Source organism: Equus asinus, chromosome 2, assembly GCF_041296235.1.
Source record: "Equus asinus isolate D_3611 breed Donkey chromosome 2, EquAss-T2T_v2, whole genome shotgun sequence".
NCBI lineage: Eukaryota > Metazoa > Chordata > Mammalia > Perissodactyla > Equidae > Equus > Equus asinus.
This window is the reverse complement of record NC_091791.1, coordinates 113,224,396-113,238,714: the sequence shown is the minus strand read 5'-3', so window position 1 is coordinate 113,238,714 and position 14,319 is coordinate 113,224,396. Positions and strand designations below refer to the sequence as shown.

Genomic DNA, 14,319 nt, shown 5'->3' with positions numbered 1-14,319 from the left:
AGTAGGAGCACACAGCAGGCTTGGTGGGAACAATGAGTAGTTTAGTTTGCTTGGATAAGTGGTGGGGACGGGGCTGGAGGGAGCCGCGCATGGTTCCCAGGAGGCCTGGAGTGTGATGTCGGGGAGAGCGTTCACTTCTCCAGAACCCAACAGAGGCGATGGGAAAGTGAGCTGACCTGGGCTGCGGGTACACTGGCGGAGAAAATGTTGTAGTTCGAAGCGTGCAAGCCCATCTCTTGCCAGTGGATTATAAAGTTCTCCGGGGCCAAGGCCACATCTCAGTTGTTTTACTCCTTTTCTGGTCCAACAGACTACCCAGTAAATAGTAGACAGATGCTTAGTAAATATTTTTTGAAGCGTATCTCAATTTTCACGGAGTAGGTTCCCATAAGCAAGTTATAGCTCTTATCCTTTGATTATCAATTTCTTTTTATAGTAACTACTTTAGAAGCAAATTGTGGCCTGCCTTGGTTAAATTCTGACGAAGACCCTAAATTAATCATGCTGAATCCTATATTGCTAAAGCCTAAAATGACAGAAGCACTCACAATGGCTGGATACTGGACATATTGACCAGTGTCAGATTGGTGAACATGGGGGAGCTGTGCTCTAGCTGCCTGCCCCACTGTCCACCAGTGGCGATGGGAGATAAGCAAGGTGGGGGCACGGGTACCTTCTCTTTCCTTTCAGCGAAGTAAGAATTAACTTACAAATGAATGAATAGACCTAATTTCCCAAAGTACTTTCACACCCACTGTCCCATTTCCAAAATTGGCAGAGTGAGTACTGTCATCTCTCACTGATATCAAGCAGTGGTTATATAGTTCGGCTCATGTAGTTCGGCTTTGATGGAAAGAGTTTGAGAAATGGCCTATACATTGTTTCAATTGTGGCTGTAGATGAGGAAGTGGAGACAGGGCTGGGTTCCCAGTTGCTTCCATGGCATGGGGAGAGGAGGGTACTGGGTGTCTAGGCTGAGTTAGAATATCTGTTACTTTTTTAATTTACCTTTTATACTTTTAGATTTTTTTCTCCTTCCTCTCCCCTGCTACCCTGGCTCATGAGTTTTTAGCTGAGTGGTTGCCCTAGTGGCCCAGCATCCCCCCCACCCTAAGGTGACACCCTCGGGTGAGCATGGGTGTCTCACTGAGACAGGCTCTAATGAGGCCATTCAACTATCACTTGCTTGTGGAGCTGGTCCCCTCTGCCCCCCAGGAAGACAGGTGCAGTCCTATCAATTCCTTACACGGAAGGCCCTGATCCACTTTCTACCTGCAGGAGCCTAGCATAGTTCAGTGGTTCTTAACCATTTTGGGACCACAGGCCCCTTTGAAAAGCTGATGAACGTTGTGGACCCTCCCTCTCTGCAGAGGAAAAGAGAAATCATATGTTCGTGCCACGCCACTTTGCATACAGCTTCTGGGGTTTTCTAGGACTTAAGCCTGTCCTTCAATTCTTTGAGGGGCCCTGAGCTCTGGAGAAAGACGTCCCCAGCTTGGCTCCCCACTCATTTCATACATGCATTAACCATTGCCTGTCATGAGGGAAAGACCACCTTGTAAACTATAATATGACACACACTTGTTAGGGGAGATCATTTTTCTTTGTTTGAATTCACCACTTGGTGAGTTAGCTTCTCTCTTGGCTTTTCAGCTGGTTGAAAATTGGCCCAGCAAGGTGCTGAGAGCAGTCAGTGTTGGTGGGAGTCGAGATCTAAGCATCACAGACAATTGAGTGTGAGAGATTTCAGAAATGGGCTGATCTGACCCTCCTCCCTTTACAGCCCAAGCGGGCTACACAGCCTCCCACAGAGAGAGTGAGCCAGAGGCTTACCTTCTACAGTACTCCTGGTGCTACTGTTCTCTCCGGGAGGAGGCCTTAGGATTTGGTGGCACCTGGACATGGGAGGTCTGGCCTCTGACTTCTTCCACTGCTTTGCCTGGTCTGCAGTCAGAGTTGGCTTACTCACAAGCAACCAGTAGAGGGAATTCCCCTTGTCCTTCTGTAATTCCAATAAAGTGTGCTTCACTGTGATGATGCCAAGGGAAAAGGAGAAGGGAGAGCTGGCAGGAGCTGTGTCCCTTGCTCTAGATACAACTGTGCATGGAATACAGACCTATATAGAATTAACTCTCAACAACCAAGCCAGTGGGTACTTTAAGGAAGTTTAGCAGCTTAATTTAAATGCATCCTTTTCCCTTGAGTAATGGGGACTTGTAGGAGCAAGGATTCTGTGAATGGCCTTTGTTGCTAGCTCCATCTGGGAGCAAAGACTCTGGAGCCCCCGTTAGTATCTCCAGCTCCTGCCAACTTCCTGGGGCTTTGTGAGCCACAGCGGTGCCGCTGTGAGCAAACGAGGGCTTTAAGGCAGGGCATAGGCAAGTGGTGGCTATGGGTGGGACACAGGTGGGCTTTCAGGCTCTCTCATGGGAGGAAGCAACCAAACAACCTGCTTTGTCACTCTTCACACCTGGGCCCGATGTGCCAGGCCAGCTTTTGGTCGGGCAGCGTGCCTGGGGCCCACAGTAGAGAGGATGTGGCCAGGCTGCATTGGGCACGCCTGCCCAAATGACACTGGACATTTTTCCTCCTCAGGAGCCGTGGTAACCCATGATGTCGCAGGCCACCTGGTGGGATCCTGCTCATCAGTGTCACCTCTTTATAGCATCTTTACATTTTACCTCATCTTCTCTATGGAATGACATTCAACAGATGCCTAATTTTAATTTGACTTCTCAAGAGGAAAGCTGGAGTGGACATGCCCTAAAAGAGAGAAAGTGTTGCTGTTCACATAATCGTGAGAAGATTATGATTAGAGTTCTCTTCTCCAGAGCAAATAACCTCCCTTGACAAATGCATGCATGTTTAGCAGGAAATGTACAAATAAAAATGAATGAATCGAAAAGACTCAGAGTGAAGTTCCAGCTTCAAAATATGACTTTGAAGAAATCAAGGCCCTTTATCTGACTTGCTAAGAGATATGACTTGTGTTTGTGCTAGAAGTGGCATTTGGCAAACTTTGCTCTTGCCCAAAATCACTTATGGTTGGTCTTCCACAAAAAGTTGACAAAGGTCATCTGGTGGTTGTTAGGACTCAATCAAATCTTCTACTCTGAAGTATGTTTTAAAAGTCTGTTTGTGGTTATTACGTATTTGTAATAACTTGTAAGCTGAAGTGTATTCATTTAACTTCATCCCTTAGCTCAAGAAATATTTAATGAGCTCCTACTGTATGCTGTGCATTGCCTGGCACACTGAAATAGTGTGGTGCTCAAAACACAGCTCCGCCCGCCTGGAGCGTACAGGCCACTGGGGAGTGGAAGGTAATCAGACTAACCCTCACATCCATCCAGTCGCAGACTGCAGCCAGTGCTGGAGGAGCAAGGTGCAGGACAGACCCTCAGCCTCTGGCTGAGACACACCTAACTTTGCATTCATTCATCCAGCATCAGTTTTCAATTTGCCTTTTCTTTAAGAAAGAGGATAATAGTTTGGTCCAACAAATCTTTGCTAAGCAAGTACCTGTTACAGGGCAGGCGTTTTCTAAGAGCTGGAGAAACAAGGATGACTGAGACGCATCCCTCCCTCTGAGGGGAAAGGCGGGCCTCTACACAAATAGTGTCCATGTATTAGGGTAAAGGCGGTGGTAAAGATACATGCAGGGTGGCATAGGAGCTCGGAGGGGGCCCCCCACCCTGGCGAGCCTGGATGTCTAGTTCCAGGGTGGTGAGGGTTAAAAGATGAATACAAGTAAAGTTGGCCCAGTGGAGAGGAGGAAGGGCATTCCAGTCAGAAGGCACAGAGCCAGGACACAGCCCAGCCTGCAGGACACTGTAAGAGCTCAGCCCTGCTGGGCGTGGAGGCAGAAGACCAGGTTGGAGAGGGCCTTGTGGGTAGCGTGGGGTGCAGGCAGTCAGATTTGCATCATGCGTTGTCATGTGGCAGGGATACCCCAACAGTGACATGACCATCCAGAGACAAGGGAATGGTGGCCATGGTGATAAATGGCGAGGATGGGATCCTGACACTTCAGGGAGACTGAATGTGAGACACTAGGGTTGGAGAAGAGTCCTGCTTTGTTCTGACTTGGGGAATAGGTGGGTTTTAGTGCTGCTGAGTTATATAAGAGAGGCAGGAGGATGAGTGGGACCTGGGTCGGGAGCAGGACTCACTTTGGGACACCATTAATTTGAGATGGCAGCGGGGAGAGGTGTGCAGTGCCTGGCTATGTGCAGAGGAGAGAGTGGTTGGGATGGGAGCTACAGGGCCGTGTGGGTGGTGGTTCTAGCCAGATCTGGCACTAGTGGGTACGCCAGGTTGGCTGTTCCAGTTTTTAAAACATTGGTAAAGAGCTGCTGCATCGACCCTCCTCTCCCCCACCCCAGGGCACCTCCCTACAGCCTCAGCCGCCATGGCCCCTCCTCTGGGATCCTGTGTATTCTCATCTGGGATCCTGTGTCTTCTCATCACCAGCAGCTAGAGGCGAGACCTGGCCAAGCTTCTAAAGCTGGCTTCCAGATCCTCCTTTGGCAGGATAGCCTCATGGATTCTTAAACGTTTGAAATCTCAACCCTGATTGAGGCCATGATTTAAAACTGTGTTTGTCTCCAAGGGACCACAAACTGGGTGCCTTAAAACAATGTAGATTTGTTGTCTGACGGTGCTGGAGTACCGAAGTCTGAAATCAAGGTGTCACTGGGGTGGTGGTCCCTCTGAGGTCTCTAGGGGAGAATCCTTCCTTGCCTCTTCCAGCTTTTGGTGGTCCCAGGCATGCCTTGGTGTGTGGCTGCATCGCTCCAACCTGTCTCTGTCTTCAGAAGGCCATCTCCTTCCTGTGTCTCCAATCTCCCTCTGCCTTTCTGTTATAAGGACACTTGTCATTGGATTTAGGGCACACCCAAATCATCCAGGATGATCTCATCTTGTGATCCTTAACTTTACGTCTGCAAAGACCCTTTTTCCAAATAAGGTCACATTCACAGGTTCTGCGTGGACATAGCTTTTGGGAGGCCACCATTTAACCCACTACAAAACCTGTAGAGAATGAAGTAGAGTGAGCAGGAACTTTCTTGTCAGTAATATTTCCCCTTCCTTCAATCCAGTGATCTGAAGGTTTTGAAAAGTAGTCAATTCTCTTCATAAAAAGGTTGCGGACCCTCCATAAGAATTCAATTCTTACCATACATAGCCGCAAAACGTATTTTAGTTTGCCCCTGGCTCACTCATTTGCAGGCTTACTTGGGTTGAGGACTTATTTTCCGAGCTATGTGTCTGTGACTGTGAAAGATGGATAACTGTGTGCTGCTGTGCTTTCCCGTGCATTTTTGACCAAGAGAAGGTCTGAACATCTCCTGTAGAATAGACCGTGATGGAAGCTTCAGTGTAAAGTGACAATCCAGGTGAACTGCCAGAGAAATATTATGAATTCCCATTTGTACTAGCCCTCTCAGAAGAGGAAGAATGTTTTAAATCTTAGAAAGAATCTTCCATTGCTTTTTCTAACAAAGAGAATTGCATGCATAAGAGAAAATAGTCACGGTTAAGCCTCCCTCCCAGCCTTGACTTCCACCGTTATCACCGACTCACCATTTCACCCTTTGTTTGCAAGTTCTGCAGCAGAATCAATTCTGTGAGTGACACATCCTTAGAGATCCTAAGCTGTGTATTCCTTTATCATAAATAGCATCACAATTCATGAATGAAAACCCCTGGACATGCCTATGCGAGGGTACCCCTTTATTAAGGACAGGTGCAGATACTGTTTGGTGGGATAGCTAAAGTTTCAGTCGCTTGGTTTTGGGTCATCAGCACCTCTGACCTTCCCAGAGAGTCCAGGTGGCTCATGGGTTCCAACCTGAGGGGTATCTGAAGCAGAGCTTCTATCCAGAGAAACAGGACAGGTAGACCTGGCAAATGGCAGGAACTCCTTGTACTTTCCGGGGGTTGAGTGAGAAGTAAGGTAGTGACTGGAGCCCCGAGAAGGGAAATGGGAAGCAGGCCCAGACCAAGTGACCACTGGCTGAATCAGCCTCTGTGTCTGTGAGGTCACCTGTGATTCCATCTCCATAGGGTCTGTGCCCAGAAGGCCCCAGGCCTGGCGAATAATTTATTATCTTTAGTTCCTTTAGCCTAGCAGTGCCTCGGTGGCCGTCAGAGACTTATAATGACCTGTCATAGGGGAGAGGGCTGCCCCTGAGACCACACCAGAGGAAGAGCCCCAAACTGTGCTGCGAACCCCATGCTATACCTGCCCACCCCCAGAACTGTGTGTTAACGATGGGTTTTTACCCAGAGCCCAGCTTGATTAGGGGCCAGGATGCCCACACTCTTTCATCTCACCAGGGGATTATGTTGTGGCTTCTGGCAGCATGCTTTCCTATGTCACCTGACTTGGGGGAGTCATCCACTCAGGCCTGGAAGAGAGAGTCACCTCCTGCTCTGTGATTGGAAGTGCAGCTGGGTTGGCAGAGCAGTCTGAAGGCTCTGAATGTTAGTAAGATGGGCAGTGAGTCAGCCAGGCAGGGTGGATGGGAATATCCTGGGAGCCTGGAGCCTTTAGTGATATACGGGCCGCTGTATTTTATAATAGGATGTTTAGGAGATTAGGAAATACTATCTTAGGTATTTTGTACCAAGTCAAAGCTTTCTGGTTCAGACAGTAATATATGGGGAAGTTGCAAAATGCCATCAGAAGGTGTTAGGGACAAAACATCTCATTGTATAGTTTATTTTCTATGGCGATGTCTATCAGTGGTGCTTATAAATTAGCTAAGACTTGGGGCTGAGGCTTGTTTTATTGCCTAACCCATATTGTTTTGGGGCTCTTTATGCTATTTCTGGTATACTGGTGTTTTATGGACAAATCACAGTAGTGGTGGGACAGGCTGTGATACTTCTTTCTAAGTATCTTGTTCTGTCGACCACGGATGCCTTTGAAATCAATCCCCACCCTTAAATGTGAGGCTGCGTATGGGGCTGTTCTGCTCTCCTCCCTCTGGACAATGTGAGCAAGTTGAGGCTGAGGGAGGCCTGAGGGAAGACTTCTTGCCCCTTGGCCCTTGGGCGCCTTCCTTCTCCTCAAGAGGCACTTCAGACAGCTCCTCTCTGCAGGGGCTGCACGGCTGCTCTGTCGCCAACCTTGGCCTGGCCTCCAGGCCACCCTGGGCCCCTACTGCCCCCTGCCTGAGGCTCCCATCCTTCCTCCTTCTCCTCCTCCCTCCACCTTCCCCACCCTGTGCCACCTCTTCACCTCCTCAGAGCCTGCATCACAGTCTCAGCTCCTTGGTGGGAGCTCCCAACCAGAGTACGAAATCTTGCCCATCCGGCTTCGGTGCTGGGTTGAGCCCCAGCAGTAGCAGGACTGAATCAGATGGGACCACGGGAGCAGGAGCAAGAAAATGTTTCAGTTCAGGACATGGAAATTCTTTTCCCCATAATCTTTTAAAAGTGAAAAAAACCTCTTCCATCTTGAAAAACTCTTACATACACACACACACACGATGATAGTACGGCTGTGTGCCAGGGACTGATGTGAGCACTTTATATATGGCAGTTCGTATGCCAGTGCCCCCTCATAACAACCCACGATGATGCCCGTTGCACAGATGAGCAAACTGAGGCCGGGAGGGTTAACTGACTGCTCTGAGTCACACGGCTGGGGAGCGTGTGGCTGGGTTTTGAATCCAGGCAGCTAGACTCCTGGATTCCTGCTCTTAAATATCATTTATACTGCCTCTCAAACTTTTTTCCTTGATTGTGAAGGCAGATTATGCCAATTGAAACAAATTTATAAAACCCTGAAAATAATTTAAAATGTTTAAATTAGCAATAGTGTCACCACCAAGGAATTGCTGCTATTGTTATTTTCTGTATCATATTCCTTTCTATAGTGTTCTCTGTGCATATTTTGGTACCATGTTACCAGTGGCTGCTAAAAATTCCAATAAATGGTTTATCGTGATTTCCTTATTCATGTCTTCACTGCAAAGCATCTTGCTTCCAACGTCTGATAACCACTTGACCCACTTCTCCCCTCTCTGTGCTCTTTCCATTCCTATACGTGTATTTCCTTCTAATTCAGGACGAAGGTCACCAGACAATTTATTGGCAACTTCACGAGGTCTTTTTTCAGTAGAATGATTTCAGAATCCGTCCAAGTGGTGCTATTTCCCCCTCCACGTACGCAAACAAGTTCTCATTTTTCAAATGTCACTTTGAAGTGAAAATGTCTCCCTGAAACTTAGCATCCTGAACATCTAATATGACACAGCTATTCATGAAAAAGGAAACCTGTAGCACCTACAGAGAGGCTACGTAAAATCAGGAGGTCATTTTTAAAATGAACAGTAACTACATTTCTTCCTGGTAGGTGAAATGGCTCCAACAACAAGAAGTTAAACGGAGGGTGAAGAGACAGGTGCGAAGTGACCCTCAGGCCCTTTATTTCAACGACCCCATTTGGTCCAACATGTGGTACATGGTGAGTAGGGCATGGGCCTCTCTCTGCCCCCAGGTATTTGCCATGCGGTCTTTCTGAGGTGGGTTAATTTCCCCCAACAAAGCTAAATTCTCTGGGCTGGCCCTGTGGCGTGGTGGTTAAAGCTCAGCATGCTCTGCTTCGGCAGCCTGGGTTCGTGGGTTCAGATCATAGGTGCAGACCCAGACCACTCATCAACCAAAATAGAGGAAGATTAGTGCAGATGTTAACTCAGGGCCAATCTTCATCAAGCAAAAAAAAAAAAAAAACAACTAAGTTCTCATGATCACTCCAAAGAGATACACTTCAGCTCGAGTGTAAAATCACAACTTTAACACTGAGGAGCACAAGCATTGTTGTGAATTTTTTCTGAAATTGTGTGAACCCCAGGAGGGGGATCTTTGAGCAGGAAAGCAACGTGATGCAGGCTGTAGGACTAAGTGGTGAAAATGAGTCCCTGGACACAGCCCCCTGCGTGGAGGTGATGCCCTAGGAAAATGGCAGACAGATTGCCAGGTGCAGGAGAAGCACCCGGAGCCCTCCACGTTTACTCTTCCTGGAAACGGGTGGGACAAAGAGCATCCTCGCTCCAAAGGGCATGGGAAGTGTTTCCTCCTTGTTTACATGCAAGCATCAGAGCACCTCTGGTGTGCACGGCCTGTCCATTGCATGAGGAGTGTCCATTTTGGGGGTCTTTGTGTCTTCTGTGCATACAGCATTGTGGTGACAAGAACAGTCGCTGCCGCTCGGAAATGAACGTCCAGGCAGCATGGAAGAGGGGCTACACGGGAAAAAACGTGGTGGTTACCATCCTCGATGATGGCATAGAGAGGAATCACCCCGACCTGGCCCCAAATTATGTAAGTCAAGCCTTGGAACTGACATGCAAAGATTGTCAACCGTGCTAGTCATTAAATGAGTACAAATTAAAAATAACAGCAAGGCGCCATTTCCCCCCATTATATTAGGCAGTACAGAAAGCCGTGCTCAGGAAGGTTGGTGAAACCAACTGTCTCCTGCCCTCCTGGAGTCAGGGAGCGGGTTTGCAGAGGGATTCATCCACGTGTTTGAGGAGTCACACATCATACTTTTGGGAATGGATCCTAAAGATCTCAGAAACACGTATATGGAGATAATCATCAGACCAACATTAAAAACAAGAAAAATGACAGTTAAAACATGGGCTCTGGATGCAAACTGCCTGGGTTCCTGTCCTGGTCCTGTGACTTATTAGCCTGAGACCTTGGGCAAGTTGCGTAACTTCTCTGTGCCTCAGTGTCACCATCTGTAAGATGGGATTAATGATAGGACTACCATCTCATAGGGTGATCATCAGGATTAAACGAATTCATAAATGTAAAGGAGAGAGCCTGGCACATACTCAACATGATAAATGCATTCAATATTCTACGAAACCCGGGTGCCTAACAGTGGTTAAGTCAATCATATCATATCCGTTTGATAGATATACAATTTTGCAGCGCTTAAAGATGACAGTTCTGAAGTCTGTGTCGACAACACCAGAGAGCTTATATGATATGTTTTGAAAGGAAGATGCAAAATTATATGAATACTATGAGTATATAAACACAAACATACATATTAAAAATATAAGATGAAGGAAATTCGGACACATGCTACCGCATGGGTGAACCTGAAATTCTGACACATGCTACACACGGATGAACCTTGAAGACATGCTGTGTAAGATGAGCCAGTCACAACAGGACAAATCCTATGTGACTGCACTTACACGAGGCTCCGAGAGTGGTCGAATTCATAGAGACAGAAGGTACAATGGTGGCTGCCAGGAGCTGGGGGAGGGGAAAATGGGGAGTCAGTGTTTAATGGGCACAGAGTTTCAGTTTTGCAAGATGAAAAGACTTTTGTGGATGGATGCTGGTGAGTGTTACACAACATTGTGAATGTACTTAATGCCACAGAACTGTACACTGAAAAACAGTTAGGATGGTAAATTTTGTTATGTATATTTTACCACAATAAAAATATATCTGAGATGATAGTTATGGTGAGGGAGTACCAAGTGTGTGTTTTTCTCCAATTTCCAATAAAGGCATAAAAATAATTTAAAATGGGGTTGTAATAGGCTGTGCCATTTCTCTTCAGTCACTAAATTTCATTTCTTAGGATTCCTACGCGAGCTATGATGTCAACGGAAATGATTACGACCCATCTCCACGATATGATGCCAGCAATGAAAATAAGTATGTCACTTTGTCTCTTTCCCTGCTTCCCTTCTTCCTCCCTGCAGAATCACTGCTGACTTGGCCCACAGAAGGGATCCTGGAGAGGTGATGGGGTTGGCGGCGCTTCTCTGGCTGCCTGGCGGGTGTCTGGAGCTCACCCAGGAGCAGAATCCAGACCTGACACAGCCCATCAGGCACAAGGCAGCCTCTGTGGATTTAGCCTCTTCCTTAGGGGCATCATTTCTGCTGGTCAGCTAGCAATGGATGTTTGACCAACATTGTTCCTACTCCCAACCTTGTTGGAATGTTTTAAAAGGATAACCCTTGGTGGTCTCCATGATGAGCTGTGTTAAGACAGCAGTTTGGCCTATTGGAGCACGTGCATGAGCTTTTTTGACTGTCCATGACCTTTTGAGGGAGGTGGAAGGGGCACAGGCGACACTGGATAAATCTGGGTTCCATTCCCAGCTCCACCGTTCCCGGCTGTGTGGCTGGGTGCAGGTTGAGTAACCTTATTGCGTCTCTGTGTCTTAGAGGCTATTCTGTGGAGGCGATGCTCCCTACCTTCCAGAATTTGGAGAGTGAGATGACAGGTGAAGAACACACAGACGCTCAGTAAACCATGGTCGTTACATCATCTTGCAATGAAGGCGGCGTGGTTAGGAGAGAGTGGGTGACTTGAGGGCTGTAAATGGCAGGCCTGGACTTAGAGTCCAGTTCTCCAAACCTGGTCCTGGGAGGTCATTTGCTGTGTCCTGCTTGTCCTTTCTCTGTCAGCATGCCCATGTCCCAAGCTCTCACTATCCTTAAAAAAACATTTCGAGGAAAAGAACAAAAGCCCTTTCTTTCCTCCCCACTGTTGACACAACGCTTGCCAGAGTGCGTCCTCCCTCCATAGAATTTCAATGTTTGGTAGATTCGATTCTGAGGGTCAAATACTGGTGCCCACATGGTGCCGTGCAGCAAGGCTCGGCTGCTGCTGTGGTCAGCACCGCAGACTGCAGGCCTCCCTGGAGCCACACAGGCCCCAGCCCCACGTCCCAAGGTGCCCTTCCTGCTCAGCAGCAGGCATGCCTGGGGTGCAGGGCCCTCGTTCCCCGGCCACACGTCCAGGGGGCAGGGAGGAATGATCCAAACACTATGCAGTGACCCTTGAAGGGCAGGATTGAGTCCCCGGGTGAGACATTGAGCTCTGCGACTCTGCACTGGCTGTGGGGCTGCACAAAGTCCAGGGACGGACAGATGACTCCCTTCTGGAGGGCTAACACACAGACCAGGACGATTTTTAAAGGCGATTTTAAATTTGAATCAATGATTCTAATCCCCTGCGGACTCTTCTCAAAGATGTAGTGTTTAAACATGCCCATCTTTTGGCCTCTGCTGGAGGCACTGACCCGAGGCAGCACGTTGGAGAATGGGGTCATTACTGAGGAAAGCAATTTGTTTTTCTGATAATTTCTTCATAATCCCTCTGCTGCTGTTGACTGTTTGGTTGAGAGCCTTATTCCTCTGCTTCTGCTTACATGGCCTTGGAAATGGTGGGAGGGCTGTCCCGAGGTGAGCGTGGGGGTGGTAGGTACACAGGGGACACAGCGTAAGCACTGATTTGTTCTTTCTCCCATCCTGCCAGTGAGGCAGGCATTTACCTTGCACCTGTACATGCCAAGCAATGTGTCGTGGGTCACAGGAAGGCAGAACTTGGGAGGAGGGAAGCACAGGACCCGGGGCGCTGGGTGCAGAGCCCCTCCCTGAGATGTAGGAGTATGGGAAGAGACAACCCGAGCAACTGCTCGCCATTTGCAGGCGGTGGAAGGCCTGGTCAGCCTGCAAGTGTGGCAGGGGCAGGACTGCCAGGGCCGTGCGAAGCCTTGATGTCTCCCTCCTAGAGCCGGCCATCAGAGGAGGAAGAATGATGAGAAAGGATGCAGGAAATGGGCTTTAGTGTCATTCCCTGGCTTAAAGACAACTGACTCTTGCATGAGAACTGAGCAATGCACTGAATTCACTAAAAATTGCTGGGCTGCATCTTAACTTCATTTTTTCCTTTGCTTTAGACACGGTACTCGTTGTGCAGGAGAAGTGGCCGCTTCAGCCAACAACTCCTACTGCATCGTGGGCATAGCATACAATGCAAAGATAGGAGGTAAGGTCCGGGAGCTGTTAGGTACACATCGCTGAGCCTGGGAACTGAGCAGGTGCACGCCGTGGGCAGGAATGGTCCTTGACTGTCCACGTAGCCTCAGGGCACTGCAGCCTCACCTGGGACTCTTATCTCTCCATCTGGAGGTGCTCAGGCTCACTCACATGGCTGTGCTGGGAAGCCGCCTTCCCTCCTGCTTTGCCTTTGTCGGGGCAGCTGTAGCCCCCTCAGCTCTGCTACAAGCAGCACAAGGTGAAGTTGGGCCAAGAGTTCCCGGATCACCCATTCTCTGGGGAATTTCTTGAGTTTTGAAAAGAGGGTCCCCAACTTTTACTTAATTAGGACTCTCTGCCTACCCTTTCCCTTGAAAATCTTTGAAGTCGCTGGGATTTGTCACTCTGTGACAGCATTAACCCCCAAGGGCATGTCCTGCAGAACAAATCAGGAGATTGTCACCTGGCCTTGCTCCTTTGTAGATAGTTCTTTTGTGTTGAGATGTGTAAGTTCTCCCTGGAGTTTTTTTTTCTTTTGGGGGCAGGGAGGAAGATTGTCCCTGAGCTAACATTTGTGCCCAGAACATTGTATGTGGGACGCCGCCACAGCATGGCTTGATGAGCGGTGTGTGGGTCTGTGCCTGGGATCCAATCCCAGGAACCCCAGGCCACCAAAGCAGAATGCACTAACTTCACCACCACACCACTGGGCTGGCCCCTCCCTGGAGCTTTTGATAATGAGTAAAGACCCCTAAGAAGTCTGCCCATGAGCTGTAGGACCAAGCTGACCTGGTACCAATCCCATTCGCACCATCCACTGTCTGTGTGTACTTGGGCAACTGATGTAACCTCTCTGAGCCCAGGTTCTTTCACCTGTGGGGGAAGAATGGCAATGATGCATCTGTCTCCCCAGGTTTGTTGCGATGATGAGGTCAGATGCCACTTGTGAAAGCACCGGCTTTGAGGTCTGCAAGGAGTCACTGGCTTCCTCCATCATTCCTGCTCAGACTCTCAGAAAAACAATAAAAATGACTTATGTTGCTTTGAGTGAGGGGTAGACTCCACCTTTAGGCTTGTTTGAACCTGGCTCCCCAAAGCCCCTGGCCTGGCGGCATCAACATTGGAAGCTGTTAGAAATGCAGAATCCTGGCCCCCATCCCAGACCTACTGAGTCATCGTCTGCATTCTAACAAGATCCCAGAGGGTGGACCACAAACACACTTTGAGAAATGCTGGTTGAGAGGGGGCCCTGGAGTCAGGCAGGTGGACAGCACCACATCCTGGCCTGTGGTGAGGAGTGAGTGGAGTCACGTCCATAAAGACCCTCCAGAGAAAGTACACAATGAAGATGGTTTGTTCTCACTAGATTTGCTCTATATTCTTTGCAAAATTGTTTACCCGAGTTTCCCAGATTCTGGAGAGAGCACCTCTCCTTCCAGGGCTTGGGAATGGGAATATTTTTAAATTAATGCATAATATCTTCGAGCATGAAATGCATGTATA

At 48.5% G+C, this 14,319-nt stretch overlaps 1 protein-coding gene across 5 annotated transcripts in view; it reads left to right on the top strand.

The window, feature by feature from the left end:
- PCSK6 (proprotein convertase subtilisin/kexin type 6) overlaps positions 1-14,319 on the top strand; it is a 181,314-nt gene that overhangs the window by 56,360 nt on the left and 110,635 nt on the right. For all 5 annotated transcript variants that reach the window (XM_070496488.1, XM_044762977.2, XM_070496493.1 and 2 more), the window contains exons 3-6: positions 8,369-8,479; positions 9,193-9,336; positions 10,625-10,701; positions 12,738-12,826. In XM_070496488.1, the coding sequence (XP_070352589.1) occupies positions 8,369-8,479; positions 9,193-9,336; positions 10,625-10,701; positions 12,738-12,826 (421 nt within the window). The remainder of the gene's footprint in view (positions 1-8,368; positions 8,480-9,192; positions 9,337-10,624; positions 10,702-12,737; positions 12,827-14,319) is intronic.